The 15758-nt window shown below is 32.1% G+C and overlaps 1 protein-coding gene across 1 annotated transcript; it reads right to left on the reverse strand.

The window, feature by feature from the left end:
* Positions 1 to 2605: 2605 nt before the first annotated feature.
* On the reverse strand, positions 2606 to 5926 carry LOC146924545 (protein ETHYLENE INSENSITIVE 3-like). Its single transcript, XM_085710642.1, has 2 exons — positions 5781 to 5926; positions 2606 to 4974 (listed from the first exon to the last, which is right to left on the reverse strand). Exon 2 carries the CDS (start codon positions 4821 to 4823, stop codon positions 2946 to 2948), a length of 1878 nt encoding a protein of 625 aa, XP_085566768.1. The 5' UTR covers positions 4824 to 4974; positions 5781 to 5926; the 3' UTR covers positions 2606 to 2945.
* Between the last annotated feature and the right edge of the window lie 9832 nt (positions 5927 to 15758).

Here is a 15758-nt window from a genome sequence, read left to right on the forward strand (position 1 = left end):
AAATGAAAAGCAGTGGCTAGGGATCCTAATTCTTGCATAGTGTGCTACATCAGATTCAGATCCTATAGTAACAGCCACAATTTTAATTTAATTTATGTTTAGTCAAATAAATAGGCCCTTATAGTTTCATCATCACTAGTATAAACAAAACATATGTACCAAGAGGTCAACTACTTCTATAAGCTATTGGTAGCTAAGATTTCAAGTGATTGAGTTCCATTTTTTAATTCTTTAGTTTTGTTGAGCTAATAAGCAAACTCCCCCATGAAGAAATGGGAAAATATTTCTTCACATTTTTTTTCCTTTCTTTTTTATTTTTTTAAGTGCTTTTTTGGATGAGCATAAACTGATTTATTGTAAAAATTTATTTACTTTGCGCATATTTAAAACAGAGAACTTTCACATTTACATCAGACGTCAAACTTAAGATGTGTTTTCGATTGAACGTGTGGGAGGTACCTTTAACTTTGGACCGAACATGCTATCACAATTAAGTTTATTGTAAAGTAATTTATGTTTAAACTTTAATACATGGAAAAAATAGTGTAAGCTTTTCAACCAAAATCAATTTTCTCTTATCAAATACAAATATTTTCACTAATTTAAACATTGTTGAAATCACTCACATGTCATGTTCAAACATTGTTGAACATATATACATTATATGCATGTTGTTAGTGAATTAACTGATTGTGTTTGTATGTTGTGAAAGGAAATTTTGATTAAATGTCTCTATAGTGTCCAGGTCCTTGCAGTTTCATATGCTCAAAAATGGATTATAAGAAGCATTGCATGTTCTTTTGTCAGAAATGTAGCTTTCTAAAGTACATGGATTGGAAGATGAAAAAGTGATGGTTCTATGGTAAAAGGAATGTTGTACTTGATAGATCAACATCAAAATGAAGATAATTTTTTTTCACAGATTCTCATTCTATATAGCTTTTTCTTTCCTAATGAAAAGAAGATAAATTCCAGCTTCCAATTTGAATAAATATTCACAAATTCTTGTCAACTTGTATAAATCCAAAATGTTGAAAAAATATTGAAGGAATAAGTATCATTAACTGTAACTTTGTCACTATCTTTTACTTATGTCCACACAATTTATCTGTATTAAGCTCTTGTTTATATTTGAATATAACTATTTAACTTTTACTTAAGTTTGAAAATAACTGTTACTTGTGAACAAGCCTTTCTAAAAATATCCAACATTTAATTTCTGTTTATAATATAAAGTTTACGGGTTATGTGACCAGAAGGTCATGGGTTCAAGTCCTGGAAACAACCTCTTGTGTAAAAACATGGTAAGATTGCGTACAATACACCAAATTGTGGGACCCCTTTCCGGACCCTGCATATGCGGGAGCTTCAGTGCACCGGGTTGCCTTTTTTTTTAATATAAAGTTTACTTTCGTCAAAGAAAAATGTACTCAGAATTTTTAAGCATTATATCAGAAATATCTCTCTTATATACCATTCATTTAACTTATTTATGTGAAAAATGAATTTCCATTCATCATTGGAAAAAAAACGTTACCAAATCAAATACTAGTACTTAACTATTGGAATTCAGTCAAATACTTTGTGGCTTTTCTCCTTAGTTTTGGACACGTGGTACTGTTATCTATATACTACTAGCTTTTTTCAAACTATTTTGTTGCTTTACTGAATTTGATGACACATGTGTCATTCAACATCCTTGATCAATCAAAACAAAAATATTTGTAGTATTGTGCAAATGCAAAACACTATTTGGCATTGACATGTAAACAAACAACGCCCTCCTACCACTACTATAGTAAACGGGTGGCACTTTGGTGACATTAATGTCACCGTGCCATTGCATCAGGACCACACATTGTCATTGTCATTGCATCTGGACCACACAACATATCTAATGTCACCCAATGTGTGGCCCAGATTTAATGTCACCGTGACATTAATGTCACACAAGTATTTCCCATAGTAAACAAAGCACTCAGAGAAAAAACAAGTTTAGCCGCCTAATAATAATATCAAGAGGATAATGACCCTTTCTTTGTCAAATAAGTAAGAAAAATGCCACTTTCACTTTAAAATTTTCAATAAAGACTAAAGAATAACAATTACAAACTAGTCCCTATATTGATGATTTGACCATCTACTTCAAGAAGACAAAGACAACGTGTGCCATTTAAAAGGGACCCCACAAAACTAACCTACAAACAAGTTGGTCACGTATTTTTGAATAGCATCTAAATTAGCATATGCCATACAACTATGATGGGGTCCATTTCACATGGAAAATAAGATAAGCTTAAAAAAAGAGATACATAAGAGGACAAAACACTCATCTCTAAAAACAATTTTCATGTAACCAAAGGAAGGGCCATTTATTTAGGTAAGTATGGCGAAATCACGGTAAGTCGCCATCATTTTACAATTAACTGTGATATCAAACATACACTAAGATTCTTTAACCATCAAGATGATGGAAAATTATGAAGGTGTAGCTTAATCTTATAAGTTGAGACAGCAAAGGAGTATTAAGAATATTATTCCATCCAACTAACAAATTAACTATTAATATTTTTTTAATAAAAAAATGGTAGAACAACATACAATGTATAAGAGATTATAACAAAATTTTATTTATATCACAGTAGTACATATAATAATACAGTAAAAGCAATATAATAGGGCTAAGACTTAGAAAAACACAAGAGGGTTGGTTACATTATGGGAACATAGCATCCACATGATTTATTGCCACATACCAGAAAAAGACCTTCCAAGCATTATAATATCTAGACCTAAAGGATGACATGTGAAGAAAAATGCAGTAACTAAACTACCTTTGATTTTTTTAGTCAAGGAGTTTCACATGATAATTAAGAGAGTGGCAACCCCTTTTTAATGACACAATACAAAAAGACGATGGTTCACAAGTTTGCACTTGTCCTTTTTCAGTAGTTCCATATTGAAACATCTTGTTGTTTGTAAAGTGCATCCATTCCTACTCCTCCTTGTAGTTGTAGATCCTCCTTAAAATCAAAGGATGCCAAATCACATGAAGAACCATACATGGGATGCATATTATTGTTGTTGTTGAGGTTGGTTTCAAAAGGAGAGTTCATGGCCTTGAACCGGTCAAACTGATTTTCCTCGCGAGTAAAAAAGTTTGCCTCCATCACCATTCCTTGATTCAAAAAGAAATTGTCCTGTTGTTGCTGAATGATGGGTTGAGAAAGGTTTTGTTGTTGCTGAATGATGGGCTGAGAAAGGTTTTGATTTTCAATAACTACACAATTGGTGGAACTTGCATTGTTGTTTCCTATAACATGTGTATCATAGCCTGACATAAGGTCGCTGATCATTTTCTGGCCGTCCTCTGAAACTCCAAACCCGGTTAAATCGAATGAAGGTGGAACTAAACTAGCAGGCTGAACTGTAGAATTAGGTTGAACAAAGCTTTGTGGGAAAATAACTGGCTTAACCTCGGTAGCATGAAAATTAGGGTCGCCATAACCTGCAGGACTGTTTCTGTTTCTATGTGGACAATTCAATTGATGATTGTCCCTGGAAGACCTATCTTGAAAGGCAAGGCGAGCTTCGCTGTAAGCGCATTGAGGATGCTCGCATGTGTACATTTTCGGTTCCATCATCATGTTGAAGTCGTTAGAGATCTTCCTCTTCCGAATGAAATCCAAGTTTGTGACAACCTCTCCCTTGATTTGATGAGAAGGTTGCTGAACTGGAAAGCTTCCCCTCATTCTATCCATCCCAAGATTGGATGGATGAAGATTCTCGGGTTTTCGGTCCTCCACATCAAAGTTTGACTCGCCGTCAGCCCCATCAACATCATACTCACTGCAATCGTTGATGACCATAGAACCAGTACCTCCACCAGAGGATAACGGGGGGCAATAATCTGGATAAAGTTCTCGAGCCAAGGATTCCTCTTGATTGATGATGGCAAGCCAGGTTGCGCTTTCCTTGGCTGTCATTTTATCTTGAAGGCATTTGGACTGCCTCACGAGCTTGCGAATCTTGGCTATATCAGGAGACATATGCTTGATAACAGCAGTTAGAACACCGACTTTCCATGCTTTTTTCAAGTCATGAGGTTTCTTGTATGGTGGAGGGCCTTGATCTTTAGGCAAACCGATCTGGGGCCACCAGTCTTCAGTCCCGGTTGGCCACCATGGTGGAGGATTGCCCTTCTCCAATGGGAAACGCCTCTGAGGAGGATCGCAGTGCTGCATAAGTGCTGATAAGAGAGAACCCAAGGTTGTGTCCTGTAATTCTTGCAAGGTGTGTGGAGTTGGACCTATGGAATTGCATCCATCATTCTTTCCTGGAATTGCGTTATCTGCTTGATACTTGGATATGGCAGCAGGACCATTCCTATCGAACCGAACCTTATCCTTCCACCATTCACGAAGATTGTCAGATGCTCCGGTCACCGGTTTTCCCTTCTCGGGAATTATCCCATAAACAAAGCCTTGTGCCTTACAAACCTCCATCATTTTCAGCATGTACTTCAATATTCCATCTTGAGCTCTTGACATCTTTTTCCTCCTTGCCTGTTCTTGAGACTGCCTTGCCTTTGCAGCATCAATTCCTTCTTTAGCCTTGGTTTGTTCTTTCAGTCGCTTGAGACGCATTTTGTCCCTCCACATCCTCCGCTCAAGCTCATCCACATCCATTTCTTCATCGCTATAATCATCCTCGACCACCGAATCTGGCTCGGTTTGCCTGACAGAAGAAATATCCCCTTCCCCAAGTGTACCACAAAACACATCCAAATCACCACAAAATCCCATGTCCTCAAACATCATCATCTTTTCCCAGGGAAAACACCCTTAAAGATGGCCCAAATGAACACAAAAATCGGCTTCAAACTATAAATTGGAGTTTCAAATTCGCCCTCGTTTAACTCTTAAACACCAACTCAAATCAATGAATTCTCAAGCTTTTTCCACACCTTTAAACCTATCAAAAGCCACAAAACCAAGAACAATTTAGACAGAGCAAAGATCAAATAATACCTTCTAGATGAAGTAAAAATATCAAAAGCATCAAATTGACATAAATAAATATCCTAATTCAGATTCACTAGCCACCCAATTTTCAAAAGCAGATACTTTTTTCTTCTCATCAAACAATATCAGACAGACTAGAGGCTAAAAAACCAGAACATGGATTCAAACATCTATATAAAATTGACCAATCAATAAATGAAATAACAAAAAAAAAAAATCACTTATATCAGAAAACATGAATCAATCAACAATACACTATAGATAGATCAAAAACAGAACTATCATAATTAAACAGATCTAAATCAGACACAAACTAAACATGAAAACTACAAAAACAACATATATAGAACAAGCTTCAATAAAAATTGTTAAAGGATTCTCTCATAGACCCATCATCAAACACGTGGTAACTGACACAAAAACAAAACAAAACAATTTGAACAAATAAATTTCCATGAATAGCAACAAAACTAATCAGGAAACAAATCAAAGCAACTATGAAAATAGAATCTAACACAAAACCAATCACTGACACATCCCAAAAGCAGTAAAAAAAAAACATCATCAAACTAAGAAACATACAATAAATTCAACTCAAATGATCAATAAGCTAAACTAAGAAAGAAAAAAAAATCAAAACTTTACAAACACAACAAAAAAACAAAAACACCCCACAAATTGTATTGATCAAAAAACAAGGAAAATGAAAGTATAGACTAAAAAAGAAGAAATTTTGATTGATGAGAGAAATCTTACAAGAAAATGAAGAAATGGGTCTTTGAGTATGGAGTCTAAAGTCAATAAGGGAGGGCAAATTTGAAGAAATTGGAGAAGGAAGGTGAGAAGAAAGAAAGAGAGAGAGAGAGAGAGTTAGAAAAAGAAAAGGAAGAGAAAAGACAGACAGAGCAGGGTGTTGAGCATTATCTTGGTTTTATTATATTGTTTTGGTGAATGTGAATGTGAATGTCAATGTGATGTGTGACATTCATTATTGGTGGAGTTTAATTAATTAATATAAGTGCTTATTTATAAAAAAAAGTTATTATTGTGTGTATTTAATTTAACGTGTGTATTTTGTGTATCAAACTAATTAAATTTTTTTGAACTGGTATATAGACGTGTTTAACTCTAATTTTTTACTAACTTTGTCTTATAATAAAAATTATAATTAATTATGTCAAGATTTAAAAATGATAAATGAAAGAAAAGGGATGGTGGTAAATTCTTGTTAATTTTTTTTGCTAGTAAATTATTATTGTTAATTATTGAGGGGTTTTGTTAACATAATGTTAAGACGGACACTTCAAATTCGTATGTTTGATTTTGTCAACAAAAAAAAAAACTTGTATGTTTGATCTTTTTTGTTGCATTAATGTGTATAAATTGCGAACAATAGTTTTTATGAAATTTAGATTTTGATATAACTTATTTTGATTTTAAATGTAATATAAGTATAGAATGTTTGATCTTTTTTGTTGCGTTAATGTGTATAAATTGCGAACAATACTTTTTGTGAAATTTAGATTTTGATTGAACTTATTTTGATTTTAAATGTAATATAAGTATAGAATGTTTGATCTTTTTTGTTGCGTTAATGTGTATAAATTGCGAACAATAGTTTTTGTGAAATTTAGATTTTGATTGAACTTATTTTAATTTTAAATGTAATATAAGTATAGATATTTTGCACTTTCATATTCTAACAAATTATACTTGTATTTTTCAATGAAAAGACAATATATCAAATATAATATAATTCTTTACTTTTTGAATGAAACTATATAGCGATTTTTAAGCCAAATACAATTTTTGGTCCTTTTAATTTGACAGAATTTTAATTGATAAACTATTTCACTGTTATCCCTGTTGTCAATCTCCGTTTAATTGATGTTCATGTGGCTGTTAAGTTGTTGACTTGGATCAAAACGCTCCGTTTTATAAGCTTCAGGGTGTCAAACGTTGTGTTTAATGGTCACAAATGATCAGTTTAAAACATTTTTTTGTTTTATTAAATTTAATATGGTTAATATGTGTTTACCCCCTATAATATTAGCAATTTTCCATTTACTCCCTCTAAAAAAAATTTAGATTTCAACACAGTAATTTGAAGATTCTTTGATTTTGGACCTACATGGCATCAAATGACAAAATTTAAAATTTGAGAGAATTTTGGTTTACCCCATATCATCAATTTTGTACAGTCAAAATTCATTAAGGTCCAAAATTAAAGAATCTTCAAATTACAAGGTTGGAATCTAAACAATTTTTTTATAGGAGATAAACCGGAAATCCCTAATATTACAGGAGGCAAACCTATATTAACCCAATTCAATATTATGTGTCAGAAGAGACTAACTTATTGTAAAATGAGTAATGTTTTGGACCAATTTAAAATTTTTAAAACATAAAAGATCAACTTGACACTTTAAAAATATGGAAAATGTTAACAAGTGCTCTTAGAGCATTGCACAAACATACAAATGTAGTAACTTTTACATTGTAAATTATGTAGGTATGACTTTAACATGTGTTTGACTTGTATTTTCAAGATAATTTTTTTTATTGTAGATTCCTTTAACAATGTTTTTAGAGCACTTGTTAGCAAAACCCTAAAAATACAAGGAACCAACTTAAAACCTAAAAATAACATAAGCGACCAAGCAAACAAGAAACCTAAAATTTAAAATCCAGAATTTGAGGAGCAAAGTTAGGTTAATCCCATCCTATCCTTGTATAAACGGTTATTAGTGGTTTATTTATTGATTTATTTATTTTGAGCAGTGTGTACAATATTATGATTAATAAAAAAGTTGCAGTTTAAATTTTTTTATTTTTTCTTTTGTCAAGTTTTTTTATTTTTTCTGTCGTTTTGTTTGTGTGGGGTCCGTGTGTGTGTGCCTCATAGTTTGGTTTGTGATTTTGATAAGGTAACCTGAGGGACCAATTACGAAGTTCAGTCACACAAACTCACACTTTATGAAAGACACATGCACACAAGTTATTGGTTTTGTTACTTTTACACTATGATTATTATAAGTAATCTGATTTTTTTAAGCTTAAATCTACCATTTGTGTTACTCCCTCCGTCCCGGAATAATTGACCCATTTTCTAAAAAAAAGTGTCCCAAAATAACTGACCCATTTCAATTTTCAATACAACTTTCATCATTCCCAATACAATATAACACTAAATAATACTACTTTTATCATTCCCAATACAATATATTCCACTTTCCCCTTTATTTATACATTTTTCTTAATATGTGTGAAAAACAAAATTGTGTCAATTAAATTGGGACGGAGGTAGTAATATATTTATAAATACATTTCATATGAATTATTTAAAATGAGTTATCTGATTCATGTTAACTTGTTTAGAAGTATACACTTCATTAAATTCGGTGAAAATTTAATTTTATGGTTTCATTTGATAAATTATAATTATTATAAACAAAAATTAACATTTTAGAATCATTTTTTTTGGGTCAAGTAGCCTAGTGGTTGTAGCTCACACAATTAAATTGTGGAGAAGTGGAGTGTTTGGGGTTCGAACTCCGACCCTTGCATATAAAATGCAACATCCCTATTAACTGAGCTAAACTCACGGGGATACATTTTAAAATCATTTATTAAATGATATATATGATCTCTTATTCACCTTAAATATGCGAATTTCTAATTATTAAACTACTCGGCAAAGAAATATATTACATCTATCAACATTAAATAATTCAAAAGCTAAGACGTAGACGTCTTTTTAACATATAATACTCATATATTACTTGTATTTTTTTTTTTTTTGAGAGGATATATTACTTGTATTGGTGTTCTCGAGTTTTGATTATCCAAGGTAGCCTTAGTCAAAAGTTTTTTCTAGTCAACAGTTAGAAAATTTTAGGTATGGAAATTGTAAAATTAAATAAAGAGAAATGATGGTGTTATACAATTATTTTCTGTTACATTAAATTGAAATAAAATTAACTAGTAATAATATTAATTTCTAGTATAATGCATGCATATGTAATTATTTTTTTCTTATAATAGTTGGCAATAGTACACAACATTGACACATGTATACATTAATTTTTGACGTTATATTATTTACATTTAATCTACCGTGTGGAGTACTATAGTTGTATACTCCATGAAATGAATTATTTGATATTTGGAGTAATGAAAACGTTGGCTGGCCCCATGGACAGAAACGTAGTGAATGGATAAGAGAGTTTGTGGAAGGTGACAGAGTGGGGAAGCATTCAATTCATTGGATCTAACTTGCCATTTTTGGCCATCTTCCAATGCAACAGTTACTGCAAACTCTAGTAACCTGTCTCGGCAAATCTTATGAACTAAATTAATTACCACTAATAGTTACAACTCAATTATCATAAACCTTTTCACATTTGGATATAATGTCTCTCTCGTAAACATATATACTGCTAATAAAGTAAAGAAGGCTGACGCTAAGAAAGAAAAGAAGGATAACTCTTAATAATAAACACGCATAAAGAAACTCTAATTAAAAAGAATAATGCATTCTCCATAAAACATAACTCAATTGGTAATGTCAATATTATTATATTAAACATCCTTACTCGAGTTCAAAACTGATACATCGTAGTTGTGTGTGTGTTTCAATTGTATTTGCTCTTTGGCTTGTTGTTAATCGATGGTGTGCGAGTTAATGGATTTGTTAAATAGATAAACGAGTTGAAGAGCCCATGAGTAAGTAGTCAAATATTCCATTCGATCTCTATCTTCTGCCGTTCTGCGTTTGGAAAAAAATTGAAATATTAGAATGGAAGAACACATCTTGTGTAGTCAATACTTCTCACATGGAGATTGACCATAGCAGATATAAACGGACTTTGGTCCATTCTAGTTCTAGGGTAAAAACCCTAACCGTGTTAACCCCATTTCGGCATTAGGTTTGATACGCGTAGATTTCATATAGCAACATATTTAATGTGTCGTATATAACCTTCCTTTATTCCTTTAAAAACAAACTTTCCTTTATAAATGATGTGTCATATTGTGATATATGGACAACCCTAAAATATCTTCGACAAAAAACAATGGTTAGGATGATTAGGAATTTGTCTAGCACTTCTAACTAACTAACAACTTCTCAGTCACACACTCATATGAGTTAGATTAGTTGGTCAAAATTGACATATTCAATTACATATAACTTTTTCACGCAAATTTAATCAAATTAACAGTTAAATTGAAAGATATGATACTACTAAGTAAGTCAGGTCTAGAAAAAAATAGCATGAATTGAAATATAAACAAATATGTTAAAAATATGATGTTTGAAATACAAACGAATATGTTAAAAATATAACATGGTTATTTTATTTATGCGACACACTTGATAGATAGCTGCATCTTTTGAGCATGTAGTTAAAATCCGTTCTCTTACCGATGTGTATTAAACAACATCAAATTTTCGACCATAGATACAGAGTCGTGTCACATTTGGAGGTATCTAAAATTTGTCATTTCAATTTATGATGAGTTTTGCTTTAGGTCATCTTCGTATACATCCAGTCCAGAACCATCTCCACCTAGTTGATATAGAGTATATGGTTGTTGATACGTTGGTTGTAAATTCATGGTTTCAAGAATAATGCTAATATTATTAGTTATGATTTGTATATATTTTGGTGATGAATATACTTCTTCACGTCTCGAATATAAGATAAAATTCTTTTTTTCAGATTCATTGAATAAATGATGTATTTAAAATAAGATTTTTTTTCCAAATTCATCATCATCAGGTACATCTTTTATTAAATAAATTGGGTAAAACAATTTCTCTTATATTCGAACAAAAGAAAGTATGTGATATTTGTGAACACAATTAGAAAAGTGTTTTGTACTAACTGTGCATTTAGGTTTTCGTTTTATTCAATATAATGAATTCATTTGCAATATAATGAATCTCATGAACAGGACTTCCTCTTAACATTTGTGATGGAAATAATCCCACGTATATTAGTGAGGCAAGTTGTGCTCAATCACTAATTAGCGATAGAAAAAGTTGAGTTTTGAAGTTATCATTTGTTTCAATTGTTGGTGACGGGTTATAGTATCAGTGACAGATGAATTCCATCCCTATTTGTGATGGATTAGAATTTCCACCGCTTATTTTCGGAGACTCAAAATTGTTATGGATTAGTGGCGGAATCTATTTGAGTTGGTTTGATGTTATTGGCTTGAGACTTCATTCATCCTAAAGTCACGGGTTTGCTTCTCTTAGATGCTAATTTTAATGGGTCAGTTTAGTTTCTTAAAAAAAAAAAAACATTAGTGACATATTACTACCCGCCCTAAATTTAATTTTTCTTCTAGTGCATTATTTTCTCCAGTGGTGATTGGTTTCATTTGCTTATTTATGTTGCATAATATATTTTCGTTATAAGTTATAGACAAATTTTTAATGTACAACTACTAATTCATATGAGCAGGTTCATGCAAAGTTTTGCGGTGACTTTAATTGGATCCTCCTCTAGTTGAGGATGAAATTGGTCTCCCAAATCAGTCGGACTATTGGTAGGGTAGTGCTTTTTCAAAAAAGAAAATATACATTTTAATAATTTGTCTATTGTATGTTTGAACAAAGCTAGAAGGGGGACCAACACAAGCCACAATCCCCCTCAATTATTTTATGTTAGTATGCTATTATATTTTATGTGTGAACTTTATATGAGATTGTACAATCAGTTTTTACGACTCAATATATTAAGTCTTAAACACTTTAATTTTAAGACTTAATTAATTGCGCTAATCCTTAACTAGAAAGATTGTAATATTCATACAAAAACCCTAATTTATTATTCCTCATTGCAATTTCACTAAAAATGTTCCTGGTTATTTGTGATTTTATTTGCATACTTTCAGGCCTCAGCCACTACAATTCATCCTCTTTTTAATATACTTTGTATCTTATATTTCTTAAATTTCTTGTATACGTGATCCATTTAATTTTTTTATTTAATTATTATTTTAAAGGTCCCCAAGCTTAACTCCTGACTCGTACTAGATTGTATGCTATATGAATATATGAATATGAATTATTTGATATTGTAGACTCACATGGCATGTTAGCAAAACATTATTTGAAAATAAAAGGTTAAAGACAAAATTTCAAATCCATCTCTAACTAATGTCTACACCCTCCGGTCACTATTATAAGCAAAAATCTACATTTTAGATTCATTCATTTAATGATGTACATAGTCTTTATTATAGACCACATACATCATTAAATGAATGAACCTAAAATGTAAATTTTTGCTTATATTAGTGACCGGAGGGTGTATGTATTACCAAGCACATAGTCAGTTTCTATGGAGACATAAATATCTAACTTAGAGACAAGAGATTAGAGACCAAAACTTTTCCATTGGAGACGGATTCAATTTGTCTATGCTGTTAGATATGGTTTTCAATTAATTTTCTTTGGTTCATTGTTAGAGATAGAAATGATCTTTTGTTAATATTGCAATAAGACATTCTATGTCTAAAAATTGAGACGCGCTCACATCCCTCACACCTCTTAGATAAAGAAACCAAATTTTTAAGCTACTTTGAAAATACATAATTGAACAGCTTAAGATATATGTGACAATTATCAGCTACTTAAATTAATTAAATTCAAGTCACAAAGAATAAACTTGTTCTTTGTTATCTTTGATATTTCTTTCTACTCATTCAAGTAAGTGAAGAGAAGTTTAAGTTTTTCTTTCTTTTCTATTTATTTCTTGCTTTTTGGACGATGATGATAGTAAAATGTTTGGTATGTGTTAAGTCAACGTGAGATTAGTAAGCTTAGTAAACCTATTAGTTTGGTTCATCGGTTTATCGAATTTAAATTGAAAATCTAGAGTCAAATCAAGCCAGTTTGTTTTCCTTTTGTTCGATTTGGTTTGATTCTTGGGTTCATATATTTTGTCTGAACTGTTTACACTCATGCTCTTTAGGATGTCAATAAGGGGTGAAGACTACCCCATGGTCCCTGTCTACGCCATCCAAAACATTATACACACATGGTGTTAAAAGAAAATAAATACAACATATAAAATACATGAATATAAACATATCAATATTAATTTAATAAACTTAGGGACAGGTTCCCGCGGGTTGGCGGGTATGATCCCAATCTCCACCACAAAAACACCTACTGAAAAACTTTCTCCCTCATCCGTATCTCCACAAGAAAAATTCTCTTCTCAAGAGGCTTCAAGTGGGATATTTCTTAAATGTACTTTCACTTGCAAATACAAATTAACATCCTTAATTTTGTCTATTGGCTGTTCGAGAGGGTTTGCCTCACATGTCTTTGCTATGTCTATATTATTAGATGTCATGGGGGCCATATTTTGTTAGGCATCAATTTATACTGTAATGATAAATGCTAAAAGTGTTTTAAGGGTGTCCTTTGTGGGTATGTAAATGATGAGTTAGGTCAATTTGAGGCCTTCATTTAATCCAAACATTGGATCGGGCCAATTTTTTAAACCTAGACTCAACCCTTAATCTAATAAAATATGATGAAGTGCATGTTCAATAAGGAGAGTGTTGACACTCTAGGATATTGTCGGGAGAAACAATGGGACAATGCTCCAAACCCACAAGACGACACATCTCCAGCCAAAATCTTAAGGCATTAGATATATGTGTCACCTCTCTTATATATCCAACATTTTACTCGTTCATAGGAGATATGGAATTTAAGCACTCACGCTAACCTTACAATTTCCCCCTCAAGTGTGAGTTTTCACCTATCTGATCTTGAATGAGTGAGTTCAAGAACTTGATCGTGAACTACATTGCAGGTATATTGATATCCATTCCAAACCCTAATTTCCCATCTTCTTTAAAACCTGATTTCATTCAATCACTTGCTCCATCACAAGAATCCTACCCCGCCCATTACTCCATCTGCATTATACAGAATCAAACTCACATCTCCTTGTGTTGCACGACAATAGTTGGCTTAAGATTCTTTCAAAAAAAAAATAGTTGGCTTAAGATGATTTTGTGCCAAACAATCATCAAAATTTGGAATATCATATCAAAATACCCTTCGCTAGTTTGAGGTCTTTACTCGTTACCCTATCTTTAATTGATAACCTTCCATCACTATAAGTGAACTCTCATTTTATGAGATGGAATTTTCGAGTGTCCTACTATCTTAGTGTTTAGATCTTGAATACTTGTAAGAAACATGATTCTATTGGCTGCAATTGTTAACAAATACAAATTTGGGGAACTATACTCCTTGGACGATAAAATTCTAAATCGACATAGTGTAGAAATATTTTTGGTGAGAGTAATCTCGTAAATTTTGATTAAAAAAACATGTTCAATTTGATAGAAGTTTAAAAAAAAAAAATTATGTACGTCCCTAGACTATTCTTAAGGAACCATATATACAAATTCTGTGTTACAAAGTTACATAGTCAATTTGATAGAAGTTTAAAAATTATTTTTCTAACAAAAAAAACTTCTACTTTTTTATTTTTTAATAAATGTGTCCGAAGGATAACTTCTACTTTTTTATTTTTTAACAAATGTGTCCGAAGGACATATGTTACTAAGACATGCTATACTTAAGATTCAATTCATATGTAATGACGGTGTGAAGATTTTTAGGCAGTTTATTGTTCCCAATCATTATATCACTTTAAATTTTGATTTTAATTCTTTTTCTTTTGTTCTAAAGATTCTAACGGTAATCTCGCTCATATTAAGTGTTGAGAAGTTGGTATAGACGGGATTATATGACTTTAACTTTAGCTATTTAAAAGTGACACAGAGTGATTTATGAATAGTTTTTTTTTTAGGAAAAGATGTTTATAACATTTCATTAGATATAAGAGTAACAATACAATCAGGTATTTGAAAATAAATAGCGGGACTAGCTATTAAAGTGGCTTCACGTGCAAGGGCATGTGTCACCACATTTGCTTGTCGTCGAGTAAACTTCACCTTAGATTTTGCAAATTAAGAGGAGAACAAAGACCGACATGCCGTAATAATCTGACCAAACTCTGTAACATTGGTACGTACTGAGTTGAAAGTTTCAGTTGTCGTCGGCGAATCTACCACGAAATAACACCATCCATTCTCGTATCTTGCAGCCACTAGATTGCATAAAATAAACCAAGTGCCTCACCAACATCAACAGGGTCAGAGGCGTAAAACTAAAAGTCTTGGCCAAGACGTAAGCTCCCTCATCGTCACGCACACAGATGCCAATACCAGTTCTATTTGAAGTGGAGTTGAAAGTGGCGTCAATGTTGCATTTAAGTCTCCCTTGTTGCGGTTTTTGCCACCTAGTCGTAGGGGTGCGTAGCAGAAGCCATAGTAGGGTTGGGATATGGCTGCTGCCGTGACTGATCAATAACTACATTAGTTGCATTGTCATCCATTACTCGACCACCTGAGAGCACAACTCATTTTCATTTTGCCAGAGTTTTCAATTGTGATGCTTCCAAATGCTCCAAATAAATAATACTCCCTCCGTCCCAAATTGTATGACGTTTTGGGCATTTCACACATATTAAGAAATGCAATTAATATTGTGTGGAAAAGAGATATTATAAGTTGATTTACAAAATTGTCTTTAATAAATAATATGGGAAAGATAAATGAAAGAATTGAAAGAAGAGAGAGTAATAAATAGTTAAGGTTATAATAGGAAAAATAACATTAATGTGCATT

Source organism: Medicago sativa, chromosome 5 (genome assembly GCF_051527215.1).
Source record: "Medicago sativa cultivar Bolivia chromosome 5, Bolivia_mono, whole genome shotgun sequence".
Taxonomy (NCBI): Eukaryota; Viridiplantae; Streptophyta; class Magnoliopsida; order Fabales; family Fabaceae; genus Medicago; species Medicago sativa.